Genomic DNA, 14,067 nt, shown 5'->3' with positions numbered 1-14,067 from the left:
AATCACATTCCATCTTTACTATTCTTACGGATAAGTTCAGACAAAGCTCCAATACGTTTCTGACTGAATTGTAATGATTTCTGTACTGAATATGAACAAGCATTCCAGCCGATCATATTTAATCTATACCATTTTTATGGGTGAGTTCAGACAAAGCTTCCACGTGTTTTGGACTGAATTATTATGGTCTTAGAACTGAATAAACAGAAGCATTTCAATCCATTTCAGTCATTCCCATTTTATTTTTTACTTTTCTTATGGATGAGTTTAGACAAGTCATGGACAGACATAACATTTTTCATTGTTTAGATCAAATTCCTGTCAATAGCATTGCATCTTGACCATCTTGGGTTGAATGGTTCATTCAAACTTCTGGTCTATTTTTCCTACTAAACAAGCCCCTTCATTGTATGAAATATAACACAATAACTCTATCATTCTCTATTGTTTTACCTGGGTGCATTCAGACCAACGATGGAAAGCGAGCGCTAACTCTCCCTCATCTTCCCCTGTCATCTCGCCCCGCGGAGAAGACGAGCTCTCAGACGAGGAGGACGATGGTCAGGACTATCACTTCATGTCCGCTAAGTTTCACTTTGTTGATCTCGCTGGCTCGGAGAGGGCTCATCGGACTGGCAATGCAGGCGAGAGGTTCAAAGGTCAGAATACGCTGTTTGTATTCAAGATGCCGGATGTGTTTCTGTCATTTAACGATGGTTATTTTGTCTTCAAGTCATTTTTGTTGTATCTCAGTATAAATATATATTAGCATTAAACACCCTTAAGTTTGCAATTGCATGCAGTAGTGCAAATTTATATGCAATTTTGAATGATGTGCTAAATTTCCATGCATATTCTTTAGAATGTGGTAAAATTGCATCAACTATTTTGTTGTTTGTTAGGTAAAATTCTATCATGATGTAGTTGCAACAATATTGATGTGCATTTATTATTTGTCATCAACTAAACCATAGAGGTTTATATTTGATGAACATGACATTTCTTATTGAAATTTCATTCAAATCTCTTTCCCTGAATAAAAGAATTTTTTTAAAATCATGATTTCAATGATGGTAGATCTAAAAAATGGAAAATTTTGCTTTTGCAACTTCATTCTTGTCGAAAATAATATCGCTAGTGGTATTCGTTTGTCTCGCAATGTGTGGTCAACAAGGGGTCTAAACGAATATCACTAGCGATATTATTTTCGATACTACATTCGCAATGAGTAACATATATAGCATTAACTTCATTCTTATTGAGAAATATATTGTTCAATTTCGCGTTTTGAAGACAGACATGCATTTCTTCTTTCATTTCTGCATTTTCTTTCTTATGTAAATGTACACGATGATGTAATGTGTTCCCTAATATTTCGAAGCGCCTTGAGCATTTAATTAAAATTGATCATGGCGCTATTTAAATCTCATGTATTATTATTAATATATTTCTGTTGTATACTTTTCTTCCATCAGAATCTGTGTATATCAACAGCGGTCTCCTGTCGCTGGGCAATGTGATTAGCGCCCTCAGCGACCCGAAGAGGAAAGCCACGCACATTCCGTACCGGGATTCTAAGATCACGCGCCTGCTGAAAGATTCGCTGGGTGGGAATGCTAAGACCTGCATGATCACTTGCATCAGTCCTTCTGCAGTCAACTTTGATGAGACCCTGAATTCCTTGAAGTATGCAAACAGGGTGAGTGGAGTTAATGTAGATGCATTTTGTCTCCCATGAAAAATAACTGTGTCTTAGAACCTGTCTAGAAAGGCCACCTGTCTACAGTGGCTACTTTTACTTTTTACCTTGGGTGGTCTTTATAGACAGGTTTGACTGTACATCCATTTGTACATTCAATGTGTCTTGCCTTATTTAAGGCCAGATCTGGTTTGTTCAGTTCGACTCCTGTAAAACCAGATTCTTTTCTGATTTGAAACGTAATATAATAATAATAATAATAATAATAATAATAATAATATTAATGATTGTATGTTCATTGATATAGCGCTCTCACACAATTGGTTTCACAGTGTTTTACAAGGTATAAAGGTGGGAAAATCAGTTCCATAAATAAGTCTTCAAGTGCTTCAAAAAGGTGTCTAGAATTGTTAGTGATCGATATTTTTGTGGTAAGGAACAGTGCAACTAAAATATTTTGTTGTGGTGACAATGTGCACCTAAAAAAAAGGGTTGTTAGAATGAAATATACTTTTTCTCCTCCTTTGATTCAGGCTCGCAACATTAAGAACAAACCAATCGTGAACAAAGACAAGCAGGCCACCCGTATAGCTGAGATGCAAACAGAGATTCAAGCTTTGAGAGATGAACTACAAAGACATAGACTTACTACAGCTAATACCGAAGTGGTAATTAGATTGAGATTTTGAATATTTTAAATATGCCTGTCAAAGTATATTCATATGTAGAGAAGTGGATCCATTGTTATATTCATGCGTAATTGTTACGTTGTTGCACTGTACCCGCAAGTAGAACTATAATACCTCTTCAATATTTTTTGCCATACTGAATTTTGAACTACTGCACATGGAAACTTAATACTATCTATAAAAATTACACCACTGAATGAAGGAGGAGGCGCAATAGCTCAGTTGGTTGAGCAGTGTTCTCGTAATCCGGTAACCCGGGCTCGAAACCAAGGCGATGTGCTTAGTGATCTTTGGTAAAGCATTATCCTCATTACCAGGTCCCTCAGAGAGGACGTAAGGCCGCCGGCCGTCTGGTTGCTTACTTACAAGCATTTATGCTTTCTTTATAGCAGTCAGGTAAAATAACTACCACCATTCATTCAAATTCGAAATGCTTCAATGTCCTTTGTTCTAACAGATGTTTTTCATTACTCATAACAGGGACCGGATACATTACGAGTGCAGGATCTAGAAGAGCAGATCGCAAGGTTAGATTAACTAAGAATAATTCACTTAGAGTGATAATGTAAAATGGAAACCAGAAAGAGAGATGAAAAGATAATAGATAAGATAAGTTTTGAACTACCAAGGATTTGAATCTGCAACATCTACTTCAAAATAGACAATAACTACGCCCCTAGACCATTTCTGGTCGAGAGAGGATGAATTAGGAACCAAAACTTTGGTGCTCTTCATACTAATACTTCAACAAGCTGTGCTTCTAGTTAGTTCCTCTTTTCTTGTGCTATTTCTATTATATTTGTCAATCCATTGTATATTTTTTGTAATATACTTATTCATTGTATTATGTTTTGCATAAGAAATAAAATCATTTTGATTTTATTTTATTTATGGTCCTCAGTGGGATGACAGTCTGTTGTATGGCTGTGATGAATAGTGAGGTTTCCTTTCATCATTGTTTTTAATGAACGTTCTTTAATTGTGTATCCAAAATCTTGCAGATTAAGAAATGAACTGTCTCACTTCCACGTGTGCACCGACGAAGCGTCCAAGATCTTCACCGGCTTCCAGGACAGCGATCGTCTGACCAAGGCTCAACGGACAGCGGTCAATAACTGGATGGACTTAGCCAGTGAGATGAAAGATGCCGTCAGGTCAGCCACGCCCCTCGACCCCGCCCGGTACGGACAGGTGGAAGGCCAAGAGAAGACTTTGGAGCTGGAGAGTAAGCTTAAACAGGTGAGAGGTCTGTGTATGATTTTTATGGTCTAGTTTATGAAAGGTATATTGTATACAGTGATTTGTATGCCCTATCAGGGGAGTGTTTCACAAAAACTAAGATCGACATTAAGTGGGACTTAACTATGACAGGCCATTCATGCCACTAAAGTTCCTCTAACCATTCCTGGCGTTGATTTCTCAAGGGACATACAAATCATGGTCACAAATCTACAGAATCGACCTTTCTTGATGAAAAAAATAAATATTAATTAAAGATCACAATTGAGAGCAACCAGTGGCATGAATGGCCTGCCATAGTTAAGTCCAACTTAATGTCAATCTTAATCTTTGTGAAACACCTCCCTGAGCTTGTTATGTGTCATAGAGGTCAGCCATGCCCTCGACCCCGCCCAGTATATTTAAACAAGGCTTTTTACTAGTGGTCCAGCCCAATCACCTGGGCAGTATTTCACAAAATCACAATAAGTACAACATCACCGACATCCCTTGGAAACGCATGTATTGTAATTGACACACGTTTCAGTGGGATGTCGGAGAACTTGTTCTTATGACGGTTTCGTGAAATGATCCCCAGGAAAACATGTTCTAGGAAATGGCGGCCCCAATAGTTATTCATTAAAGAAGAAAGAGTTCTAAGCATAACAACATTAAGATATACATCTAACCTGTCTATATTGACTGCCCAAGAGAAACACAAAAGTGGTCTTTGTAGACAGGTTCCTTTTATACAGTGCGTCCCAGAAAAAAACGAAACCGAGAAGTATCGATGTTTTATCATAACTTAATCACAACCATAATTAATGAATGATACATATTTGGAAAGCTTAGAGTCTCCTCTTTCAGTTGATGCTACTCACGTGATGCATATTTCCTCGCTCATTTTTCCTGATTGAGGTGTCATATGAAAGGGCAGAAATTCAACTTTCTAGAAATGTGAATTTTTCTTCAAAATTCAGATACGGCCCGCCAAATGTCTTTTTGGTTTCCTTCCTTCAAATTGCTTTTCATCACTCATGCGTGAAATATGCATTATCTAAGTAGCATCAACTGAAAGAGGAGACTCTAAGCTTTCCAAATATGTATCATTCATTAATTATAGTTTTGATTAAGTTATGATAGAACATCGATACTTCTTGGTTTCGTTTTTTCTGGGACGCACTGTATATTACATGTTTCAATGAGAAACCATTTTCAAGGAAATCATAAAATGTGGTCTTTGTAGGCAGTTGGTCACTAAAGCAGGTTTGACTGTAATTACAAGAATGAAATATATATTAAATTATCTTGTTTGTTTTAGGCGTTGGGTGATCTTGCGAGCGATGAGCAGATATTTGCAGACAAGAGAAGAGAGAATGAAGATCTACTTGCCAGACTCCAAGATATGGTGAGTACAAACAAACATGAAAAAAGAGGTAAATACATGTGCATGTATTGAGATTATATGGGGCATAAAGACTGGGTTATTATATGATTGCAGTGCCCTCAGTGAGAAGAGTATTAAAGGTAAAGACCAGTTACGGTCATGCGATTGCATTGTGAAAGAAACGTTGTGGAATCGATCAGAAAAGGTTGATCATCTAGCATCTAGCATCTGCAAGGTTCTGGAATCATCAAAATAATAAGAAATTTGGCCCATTCTACGTAATGTTACAAGCACTATACACAGAAAGATGTGTATGGGACTACCCTATATCTCTCACAGACCATGAGAGAAACAAATTTACCAAATATATGAATTAGTAGGCGGTTTCCCGGCAAATTTTTTATCATCATGTATTATTCAAAACATATTCTTTCACATGATTGGTAATGAGAGCTTCCATTTCATTTTTTGAAATTGCGGCGTTTCCAATACTGGTGTTTACCTTTAATACTGATGAGATAAACAAGACATGAACAAAATATATATTATTATTAATATTATTATTATTATTTATCGTTATCATTATCATTATCATTATTATTATTATTGTGTGCACAAAATGAAAGAAACAATCCAATCCTCTACACTGACTATTTGATATAGCACTGTTTCTCAGTTACAAAGGCTACAAAATGTGCTACTTATACTTCAACCGTAATAAAAACATTTCAAGGAGACCAGGGGGTGTTTCACAACGTTTCTTTCACAATACAAACGCATGACCAGAACTCAAACGTTGTATATGTGACACAGTGATTTCTGTGTTAATCAAACTTTCCTGTAATCTATGCAATTTGCAGGAATCCGACAGAGACCGTTGCTCCAATGAGCTGGAGAGGGCGCTAGATAACATACGTCGTCTAGAGGGCGCTCTTGTTGAGCAGCAGACCAAGATCACAGAGCAGCAGTCGCAGCTAGGCCATGGGGTAGGCTCTCTGTCTTTAAAGCCCCACTGCACTACTTGTAGCTACTTGCTCCCTTTATGTATAGAAACAATGCCTAATCGGTGACCGTTGGTCCCCCATGATCCTCTTTTTCTTATGTTAATTGAGAGCTGAGCTGATGAGATAGCCACCTGTCAGTGACCACGCTGTGTGGTCTTATCCCTTCTGTACACTAGTACAGATGGGCTTTAAACATGTTATTAATAACACACTACCTGAACGCTTCGTTCAGTTGTGATGCATCCGAACTGCGGCATTTTCTCATTATGATGATGTTAAGTTAACTAGCTTCACATATCTGTATATTATGACACAAAGCTCAGTGAAATATGTGCCTGATCTTTCACACTGTATCTGCTGTTCTGATTCATTTACATATTAAGTGGCATATGCATTCACAATTCCTTTGCTTCCAACAACATATTCTTTAAAGTGTCTTATGATATCTTTATGATAATTGCAGCAGCAGATACTCGGTACATTAACCCCATAGGGACAATAAACAAAATGAAACCATGCTTTTTTTCTCCTCTAGACCGGTGGAGGTGCATTTGAGCTGCCCCTGTCTGCCGGTAGGAGAGCTATGTCAGTGCCTCCTCATGCAATGAGGACCAAGTCTGCTTCAGGGAGTAACACAGCCAGGGACAGAAGACCCGAGGCGAGGAGACTACATACCAGCCCGCCCTTGGTACGACAACTTATATTTTAGCTTTTCTTTTTCTAGACATTAGGTCGGGAAGGATGAGGAAGTTTGTTATGGTAATGATGATGATGATAATGTAGATGGTGGTGGAGATAGTTTCGAAAATGCTTCAGGGAGTAACACATCATCATCATCAAAACCATTGCCATTATCAAGTTAGACCGGAGTCTAGGAGACTCCACGTCAGTCCGCCCTTGGTACGATGATTTTGATGTTAGGTTCTCTTCTTCTAGACATGAAGTAGGGAAGGATAAGGAAGTTTGTTATGATGAGGAATTTTGTTGTGGTAGTGATGATGGTAATGGTGATTATGGTAGTGGTGATGATGATGGGAATGGTTATGATGATAATGGTGGTGAGGATGACGATATGATGAACGGCCTGCCATAGTAAATTCCAACTTAAAGTTGATCTTAATGTTTAACTCCATGTCACATTTTAGAATATCCTTTTTATTTTGACCTGTTTATCTGCTGTTTATTACCTTCACCCAGTTTTCTCTGGAGAGGATTGTTCAGGGTTTCCGAGCCAGAAGCCAGCTTCTCATCCGTCATCTTGAAGATAATGACGCGGTCCTTCAGGAGAGCCTTACCGATAGCAGTGGACCCGAGGACTCAGATACAGAGACAAAGTAAGATACACTCAAGATTATATGTAGTCCCAGACATACATATTCATGTTTGATATTATGTAGTGTGTGTGGTCCCATGTTTACCTATTCATGCACTCACTCACTTCACAAAGACTAAGAGCGATTATCAGTTGGACTTTACTATAGTACTGGATAGTAGACAAAATGGACATTAGACTAACTGGGAATGAGACCGACTGAAAATGAGTCTAAACTGATTGTAGACCAAACGGCCATAGACCGCTCAGGGGCCTGTCTCATAAAACTTTTTATCTATAACAAATGCTAAATTTCTATGACAAATTTGCTCTCAGCCAATCACATGCCATGATTTCAGTAGCTTATAACAGTAGCTTGTAACTTGTTATTGATATCAAGTTTAATGAAACGGGCCCCTGACGACACTTGAATGTGACCTTGTGTTTGTCATTCAGAGCTTTAGGTCAGACTTGGAGTAAGGAAGAGAGAGGAGGATCATCATCAGCCAGACAGATAAGGAGAACCCATATCAAGAACAACAAAGGTAAGAAAAGAATTTAACACTTTTATTCACAGCTAACATGCCAGTCACACATTTGATTCCTACACCTGGGCCCTGTTTCATAAAACCTATTGTCAATAACAAAAGCCAAATTTCTATGACAAATTTGCTTCCAGCCAATCAAGTTCCAAGATTTCAGTACCTGATGACAGTGATTTTAGCTTATTATTGATAACAAGTTTTATGAAACAGGGCCAGGACCGACAGTAGACTAAATAAAAAATGACATCGTCCTTAAATGTCAGGAGTTGGTGGGCTTGGAGTCGGTTTGATGGTGTGACCACAGTATTATAGGTCACATACATGTATTTGTACAATTCATAGAAAAGACTCTAAACACTCTAGACAGTAAAAGTGTGACTCCCCTTCCATAATTAAAAACAACAGAATGCATTAGAAATAGACCTTTACATTTTTTTGATCTGATACAAATGTATTTACAAAATCTCTTTTTGTTCTTATCCCTATCTCTCAGTTGCTAATGGGACCCTCACCAAGTCAAGGGCGGGTCAGGACACGCCCTCTGAAGCTGTTGACCTGAGGTCAAGTGTCGAGGCGGGTCACGAGCGTGTGAGGGCGTCCCAACGTAACATGCAGGAGTCGCATCACAAGCTACGGGATCTTAACCTCAATATCAAGTGAGTAGACGGAGACAGTGTATGAACATGATGGTTTATATGAGAGACAAAGAAGGGTGTATTATGGGACATTGATGTACATGAAGGGTATAGTAGATTGATAGAGTAGATAGAGAATTTTTTTTTTTTTGGGGGGGGGGGGGATTAGGGGGCGATTTAATGGAGTGTAGCCTGACAAGGCTATGTGTCTTTCCTGTGGCCAGACTCGGGGCCAATCGGATATGATACGACTACGGACGACGCAACCGCAGCACTCACGTGCGTCCAACATACGCAAAACCGTAGAATAAGGAGACTATGTAGAGATCAAGTCCCTTTGTTTGCAAGCAGTTGTCCAAAAGAAGACGTAGATGGCGTTAACCAGTATTTGCCAAGCTACACTCCCTTTAAGAAGTAGGTAAATGAAAACAAATTTGATGACATCATCGGTAGAGAAGACCAGGTGAAAGAAAGAGAGAAAAAAAGAAAAAGAGAAAAGATTCAAGTTACTAAGATGGAGGAAGACAGTGAGATTGAAAAGAGAGAGAGAGAGAGAGAGAGAAAGAGAAATGGACTGGATTTTATTTAAGAAAAAGTGGGATGTTGGAGTGAAGTTTTGGGCTTTGACCTTTGACCCTTTGTGTGATGCATTCTGTATTTCTATCTCTCCATAGATTGAAAGAAGAGCTGATCCGTGAGTTGGCAAAGACTAGCAAGGAATCTGAGGCGGCTAACAAGAAATACTCAAACAAAATCAAACTGTTAGAAAAGGTAGGACATTTTTTCTTTACCTCTTCCATTCCATGAGCAGCAAATTTAATTTAATACCTGTAACTTTGATTTTGAAGTTGTATGATTTATTTAGATTGAGGCTAGTTGAACAGATATAACTCAAAACAATTCTATTAATAATATTTATAGTGTGCCAACTCCACATGAATAATGTGCTCAAGGCAGAAAAGAAAAGTTGGAACATGAAAGTCAAAAAAGAAAAGAGACACGTTGAAAAATACAGGTAGATCTACTGGAAAGTAATTTTAAAAAGATTTAGTTTTGAGAGCATTTTTAAAGCAAACTACACTTTAAATGTTTGTGTCAACTGATTCCATGGGTAAGGTCCAGCATGCGTAAATGAATGAGTGCATGCTTTCATTCGTTCATTACAGGATCTATCTGCTCTTGCTGAGGCTGTTTATGCACCTATTGCTCTGAGCCTGATGGCTACATAGAAAGGATGCATACAGCCTCAACTCAAGTGTGACACATCGTACAATGAGCTCATTTGCATGTATCATAAGCATGCTATCACAGTAGAAGTGTCATAGTCTAATGGTTTAAGAAATTCAAAGGTTGTGATTCGATCCCGACATGGCACTAATGTCCTTTGGCAAGGCATTAATCTTCATTTGCCACAATCGACCCAGGTGAGGTACATGTAAATGGGTACCTGCCAGGAATTAATTCCTTGAAATGCTGGAGCGCTGTAATGGCAGCTAGGCTAAAGCCGGGGTAATAATTAGCGCGTCTCAGAATAGAATTTCCAGATAGACGGCGCTATAGAAATGCCTATTATTATCATGTTTTTAAACAAATTATTTTTATTGTTCTTTTTCGTTTATTTGTTTACCTAGGATGCCCAGAAAGCGAGGCAAGAATTGATGGAAGCCAAGAGGCACCTCCATGGCCTTGGGTCAAAGGGTGAGATGGAATCAAAGGAGAAGAACAAGCTAGAAGACGAATACCAGAAGAAGATGGAGAAAGCTCATTCAAAGGTCAAAGAACTTATGAAGAAACAACAGGTGAGTAGAAAAGATAGATACATAGATAGGAAGGGATATAGATAGATAGATGGATCTATAAATATATCTCTCTCTCTCTCTCTCTCTAGGTGCCATATCGATTGACTTTGGCGATCTTGTTGTTCCACAATCCTCAGCTTCTAGCCTTCTGTATTAGTACCACTCCCAGTTCTTCCACTCCTCTCTCTCTTCCGAAAAATTTCTGCAGACTGTCCATCCAAAGTATCCTTCTTTTTCCCCTACTCCTTCTTCCTGCAATTTTTCCTGTCAAAGTAAGTTTCTCTAGGCCTTCTTTACATGTAATCTGACCCTTGAACTTCAACTGCCTAATCAACATCTCACGTATCATTTTCCTTTGCACTTCAGCTCTTCTAAGAACTTCCTCATTACTAACGATAGATATATAGATAAATTCAAAGACAGACATAAGGAAACAGAGAGAGGGATAGATAAAGAGGATCGTGAAAAGAGAAGAGAGTGTGGTGGAGGAAGAAGGATACAGAATGTCAAAAAAACTTATTGGAAAGTATAAAACTACATGGATATAAAAAGTTCTGATTTAGTGACTTTTGTTTACTCTCAAGATTTCTGATCTAGAGTTTGCTATCATCTCTTTAATTCTGTATTTTGATCTGCAGGAGTCTGAGAGAGTACTAAAGATGCAGACCCAGAGAGAGAAGAAGATTGAAGACCTGGAGATCGCTGTAGGTCGGATGAAACAACACCAGGAGTTACAACAGGCACGGCTTAGAGAAGAGGGGGATCGGAAACTAAAACTTGAGGTATTGACCCCTATTATACAAACGAAAAAGTCCTGCTGTATATGTAGTTGTTGGTTTTGTAGACTATTCCATTTTACTCAATAGGGGTATACATCCCAGCTTGTAATAAAGGGCATTTAAAATGTGGAGTTAGTTGTAAGCAAGATGAAACAACATCAGGAGCTACAACAGGCACGGCTTCGAGAAGAGGGTGATCGCAAACTGAAACTTGAGGTATGGACCCCTATTATACAAATGGAAAGTCCTGCTGTCTATGCAATTATTGGTCTTGTAGACTATTCCCTTTTACTCAATAGGGGTATACAGTACATCCCAGCTTGTAATCACACTAAGTTTAAAGGGCATTTAAAATGTGGAGATAATTGTAAGCAAGATGAAACAGCATCAGGAATTACTGCAGGCACGGCTTTGAGAAGAGGGTGATCGCAAATTGAAACTTCAGGTATGGAACCCTATTATACAAATGGAATAATCCAGACATTTCTATATTTTGGGGCTTGTAGGTTATCCCATTTTACTCACTAGGGGTATACATCCTGACTTCTGGAGTATGGTGTATCAGACCAAGTTTAAATGGCATACAAAATGTGGAGATAGTTGTAAGCGTGAACAAAATCAGGAATTACTGCTGGCAGGGCTAAGTAAAGAGGGTGAACGTAAATTGAAACTTTAGGTAAAATCCCTAATACAGAAATGGAATAGTCCAGGGCCCTGTTTCACAAAAGGTGTTATCGATGACAAATGATAAAATTCTATGTCAAATTTGTTCTGAGCTGATCGAATGCCCCAATTTCAGTAGCTTATAACAGTTACTGTAACTTGTTATTGATGAAACAGGGCCAGTATCTGTATGAAACAATAGGTAAGTCAGTCAATTTCATTTAAAGGGAAAGTCCACCCTGAAATTAAGTTAGTTTTAATAGGAGTAGAAAAATGAGAGAAACAAGTCAGTGAAAGTTTGAGCAAATTCCGATTAAAAATAAGGAAGTTAGGATTTTTGAAGTTGTGATCAATCAAACACAAATTGGCAACTCTATGACGTATCATGCGAGCTCAACTTCCATTTGCTCAGTACTAAAAAAATCTAAAATTTTCATTTTCCCTCAAGAAAAATTTCAACCATACATGCACCCTAAATATAATAATTGCAAATATGTTTCTATACTCCCCCTGCAAGGAACAAATATATATTCCGTCATCAATAACGAAGAAAACATGATTTTATGGAATATTATGCACAAAGCAAATGAAGGAGAGCTTGTATAATAAGTCACAGAGTTGCCAATTTGTATTTGATTGATCACAACTTCAATAATTCATAACTTTCTTATTTTCATTCAGAATTTGCTCAAACTTTCACTCACCTGATTTTCTTATTATTCTGCCTCTATCGAAACAAACTTATTTTGGGGGTGGACTTTCCCTTTAATTGGGACGCACATCCCTGCTACCTGAACACAAGCAGGGAAAGAAAAATAAGAAAAATAGGCTAAAGTGATGGGGTTTCTTTGAATATTTATATATATTTTTATTAAGAAAAAAAGGGGATAAAAGAAGAGAATGGTGCACATATGTATTTGAGATTTTGTTTGTGTTTGATTCAACAGAGAGATCTACAGAGGGATCAGCAGAGGATTAAGGAGCTGGAGATTAAGAACGATCAGCAACAGAAGATACTCAAAAGGAAAACAGAAGAGGTAAGAATACAATTCAATTCAATTCAATTCAAATTAACATATATTTTCTTCCATTCAATTTGACAACATATTTGACTTATTGTCAGAAATTGAATTGAATTTTATGGTTATTGTAAAACCAGTACATGTAGAATCATCTTATTTTGTTGCAGCGGTATTCAAAGGTCACTAACCATGTCATGTTTAAAGCCTATCTGCACTAGTTTGGCCAGGAGGGACTAGACCTCCCTGCATGGTCACTGACAGGTGGTTATCTCATCAAATCAGCTCTCATTCAACATACAAAAAAGGGGACCATGGGGGACCAACAGTTATAGATTAGGCATTAGGGACTTTTAGATTTGCACGACGAGAACAAGGACTGCGACGTGTGACATCCTTTTAACAAAATGTGACATCCTTTTAAGGGACTTACAGTGATGTCACATTGCCTTAAAAGGATGTCACACGAGCAGTCCACGTTCTTGTCGTGCAAATCTAAAAGTTCCTGTTTGCTATATAGAGGGCGCATGTAGCTATAAGTAGTGCAGTGGGGATTTAAAATAGGCTTTACCAAGTGTGTATATTGTATGTTTGCATGTAGGTCGCTGCTGCCCAAAGGAAGTTACGTGTAGGCTCTGCTCATGCACCAGACCATGACAAGGTGGAGGAGCAGCGAAAATGGCTGGATACTGAGGTTGAGAAGATCCTACAGAGGAAGAAGAAGATGAAAGACCTAGAAGAGGTACGTTGATGTCTACATATATCATAATGCTGCTACCAAACGGAAGTTAAGACATCACTGAGGTACGATGGCTCAGTGGTAGGGCAGTGGTGTTGTTTCGAAACCTATTTGATGCGCTAGTGCCCTTTGGTGCACCACATGCAGATTGTACAGTGCATATAGTAACAAGTAATGCATGGTCACCTGATCTATTTTGACATTTCTCATTGGCTACATTCATGAACCCATTTTATAATGCCCTTTGGTAAAGGCATAAATTATTATTACCAATTCCCTTGGAGAGGACTTTAAGCCGTTGGTCTCCTGGTTGCTTACTTACAAGCATACACATGTTTTCTTAGCAGTCAGGAAAAACAAGCAAACCAAACAGCACAAATAAATTTAATCCAACTTGCTTCTAAGAGTTTGACTGCTCTGTACATACCATTTTCTTAACATCTGATAATAATATCTTGATGTCTCTTTCTTGACAAATAGAATATTGATGGTAAAACTACCTAATTTGAGTAGTTTTGTTAAGTTATGGGACTTTCAATGCTCACGACCTGCTGCTCACAATAGCATGTCTCTTTAGTT

General features: G+C 38.2%; 1 protein-coding gene across 1 annotated transcript in view; it reads left to right on the top strand.

The window, feature by feature from the left end:
- The window catches only part of LOC756355 (kinesin-like protein KIF27), a 32,902-nt gene that overhangs the window by 7,024 nt on the left and 11,811 nt on the right, over positions 1 to 14,067 (top strand). The window contains exons 8-23 of the mRNA XM_030992624.1: positions 468 to 659; positions 1,476 to 1,699; positions 2,233 to 2,367; positions 2,869 to 2,915; positions 3,390 to 3,627; positions 4,928 to 5,014; positions 5,854 to 5,979; positions 6,533 to 6,685; positions 7,195 to 7,331; positions 7,766 to 7,854; positions 8,348 to 8,510; positions 9,164 to 9,260; positions 10,121 to 10,288; positions 10,927 to 11,070; positions 12,678 to 12,767; positions 13,351 to 13,491. Coding sequence (XP_030848484.1) covers positions 468 to 659; positions 1,476 to 1,699; positions 2,233 to 2,367; positions 2,869 to 2,915; positions 3,390 to 3,627; positions 4,928 to 5,014; positions 5,854 to 5,979; positions 6,533 to 6,685; positions 7,195 to 7,331; positions 7,766 to 7,854; positions 8,348 to 8,510; positions 9,164 to 9,260; positions 10,121 to 10,288; positions 10,927 to 11,070; positions 12,678 to 12,767; positions 13,351 to 13,491 — 2,231 coding nt within the window. The remainder of the gene's footprint in view (positions 1 to 467; positions 660 to 1,475; positions 1,700 to 2,232; positions 2,368 to 2,868; positions 2,916 to 3,389; positions 3,628 to 4,927; positions 5,015 to 5,853; positions 5,980 to 6,532; positions 6,686 to 7,194; positions 7,332 to 7,765; positions 7,855 to 8,347; positions 8,511 to 9,163; positions 9,261 to 10,120; positions 10,289 to 10,926; positions 11,071 to 12,677; positions 12,768 to 13,350; positions 13,492 to 14,067) is intronic.

The sequence above is a fragment of the Strongylocentrotus purpuratus genome, unplaced genomic scaffold, assembly GCF_000002235.5.
Source record: "Strongylocentrotus purpuratus isolate Spur 01 unplaced genomic scaffold, Spur_5.0 spur5_scaffold_20, whole genome shotgun sequence".
Lineage (NCBI taxonomy): Eukaryota > Metazoa > Echinodermata > Echinoidea > Camarodonta > Strongylocentrotidae > Strongylocentrotus > Strongylocentrotus purpuratus.
Note: the sequence above shows the minus strand (reverse complement) of the source record. Positions and strands in the feature narration are given on the sequence as shown.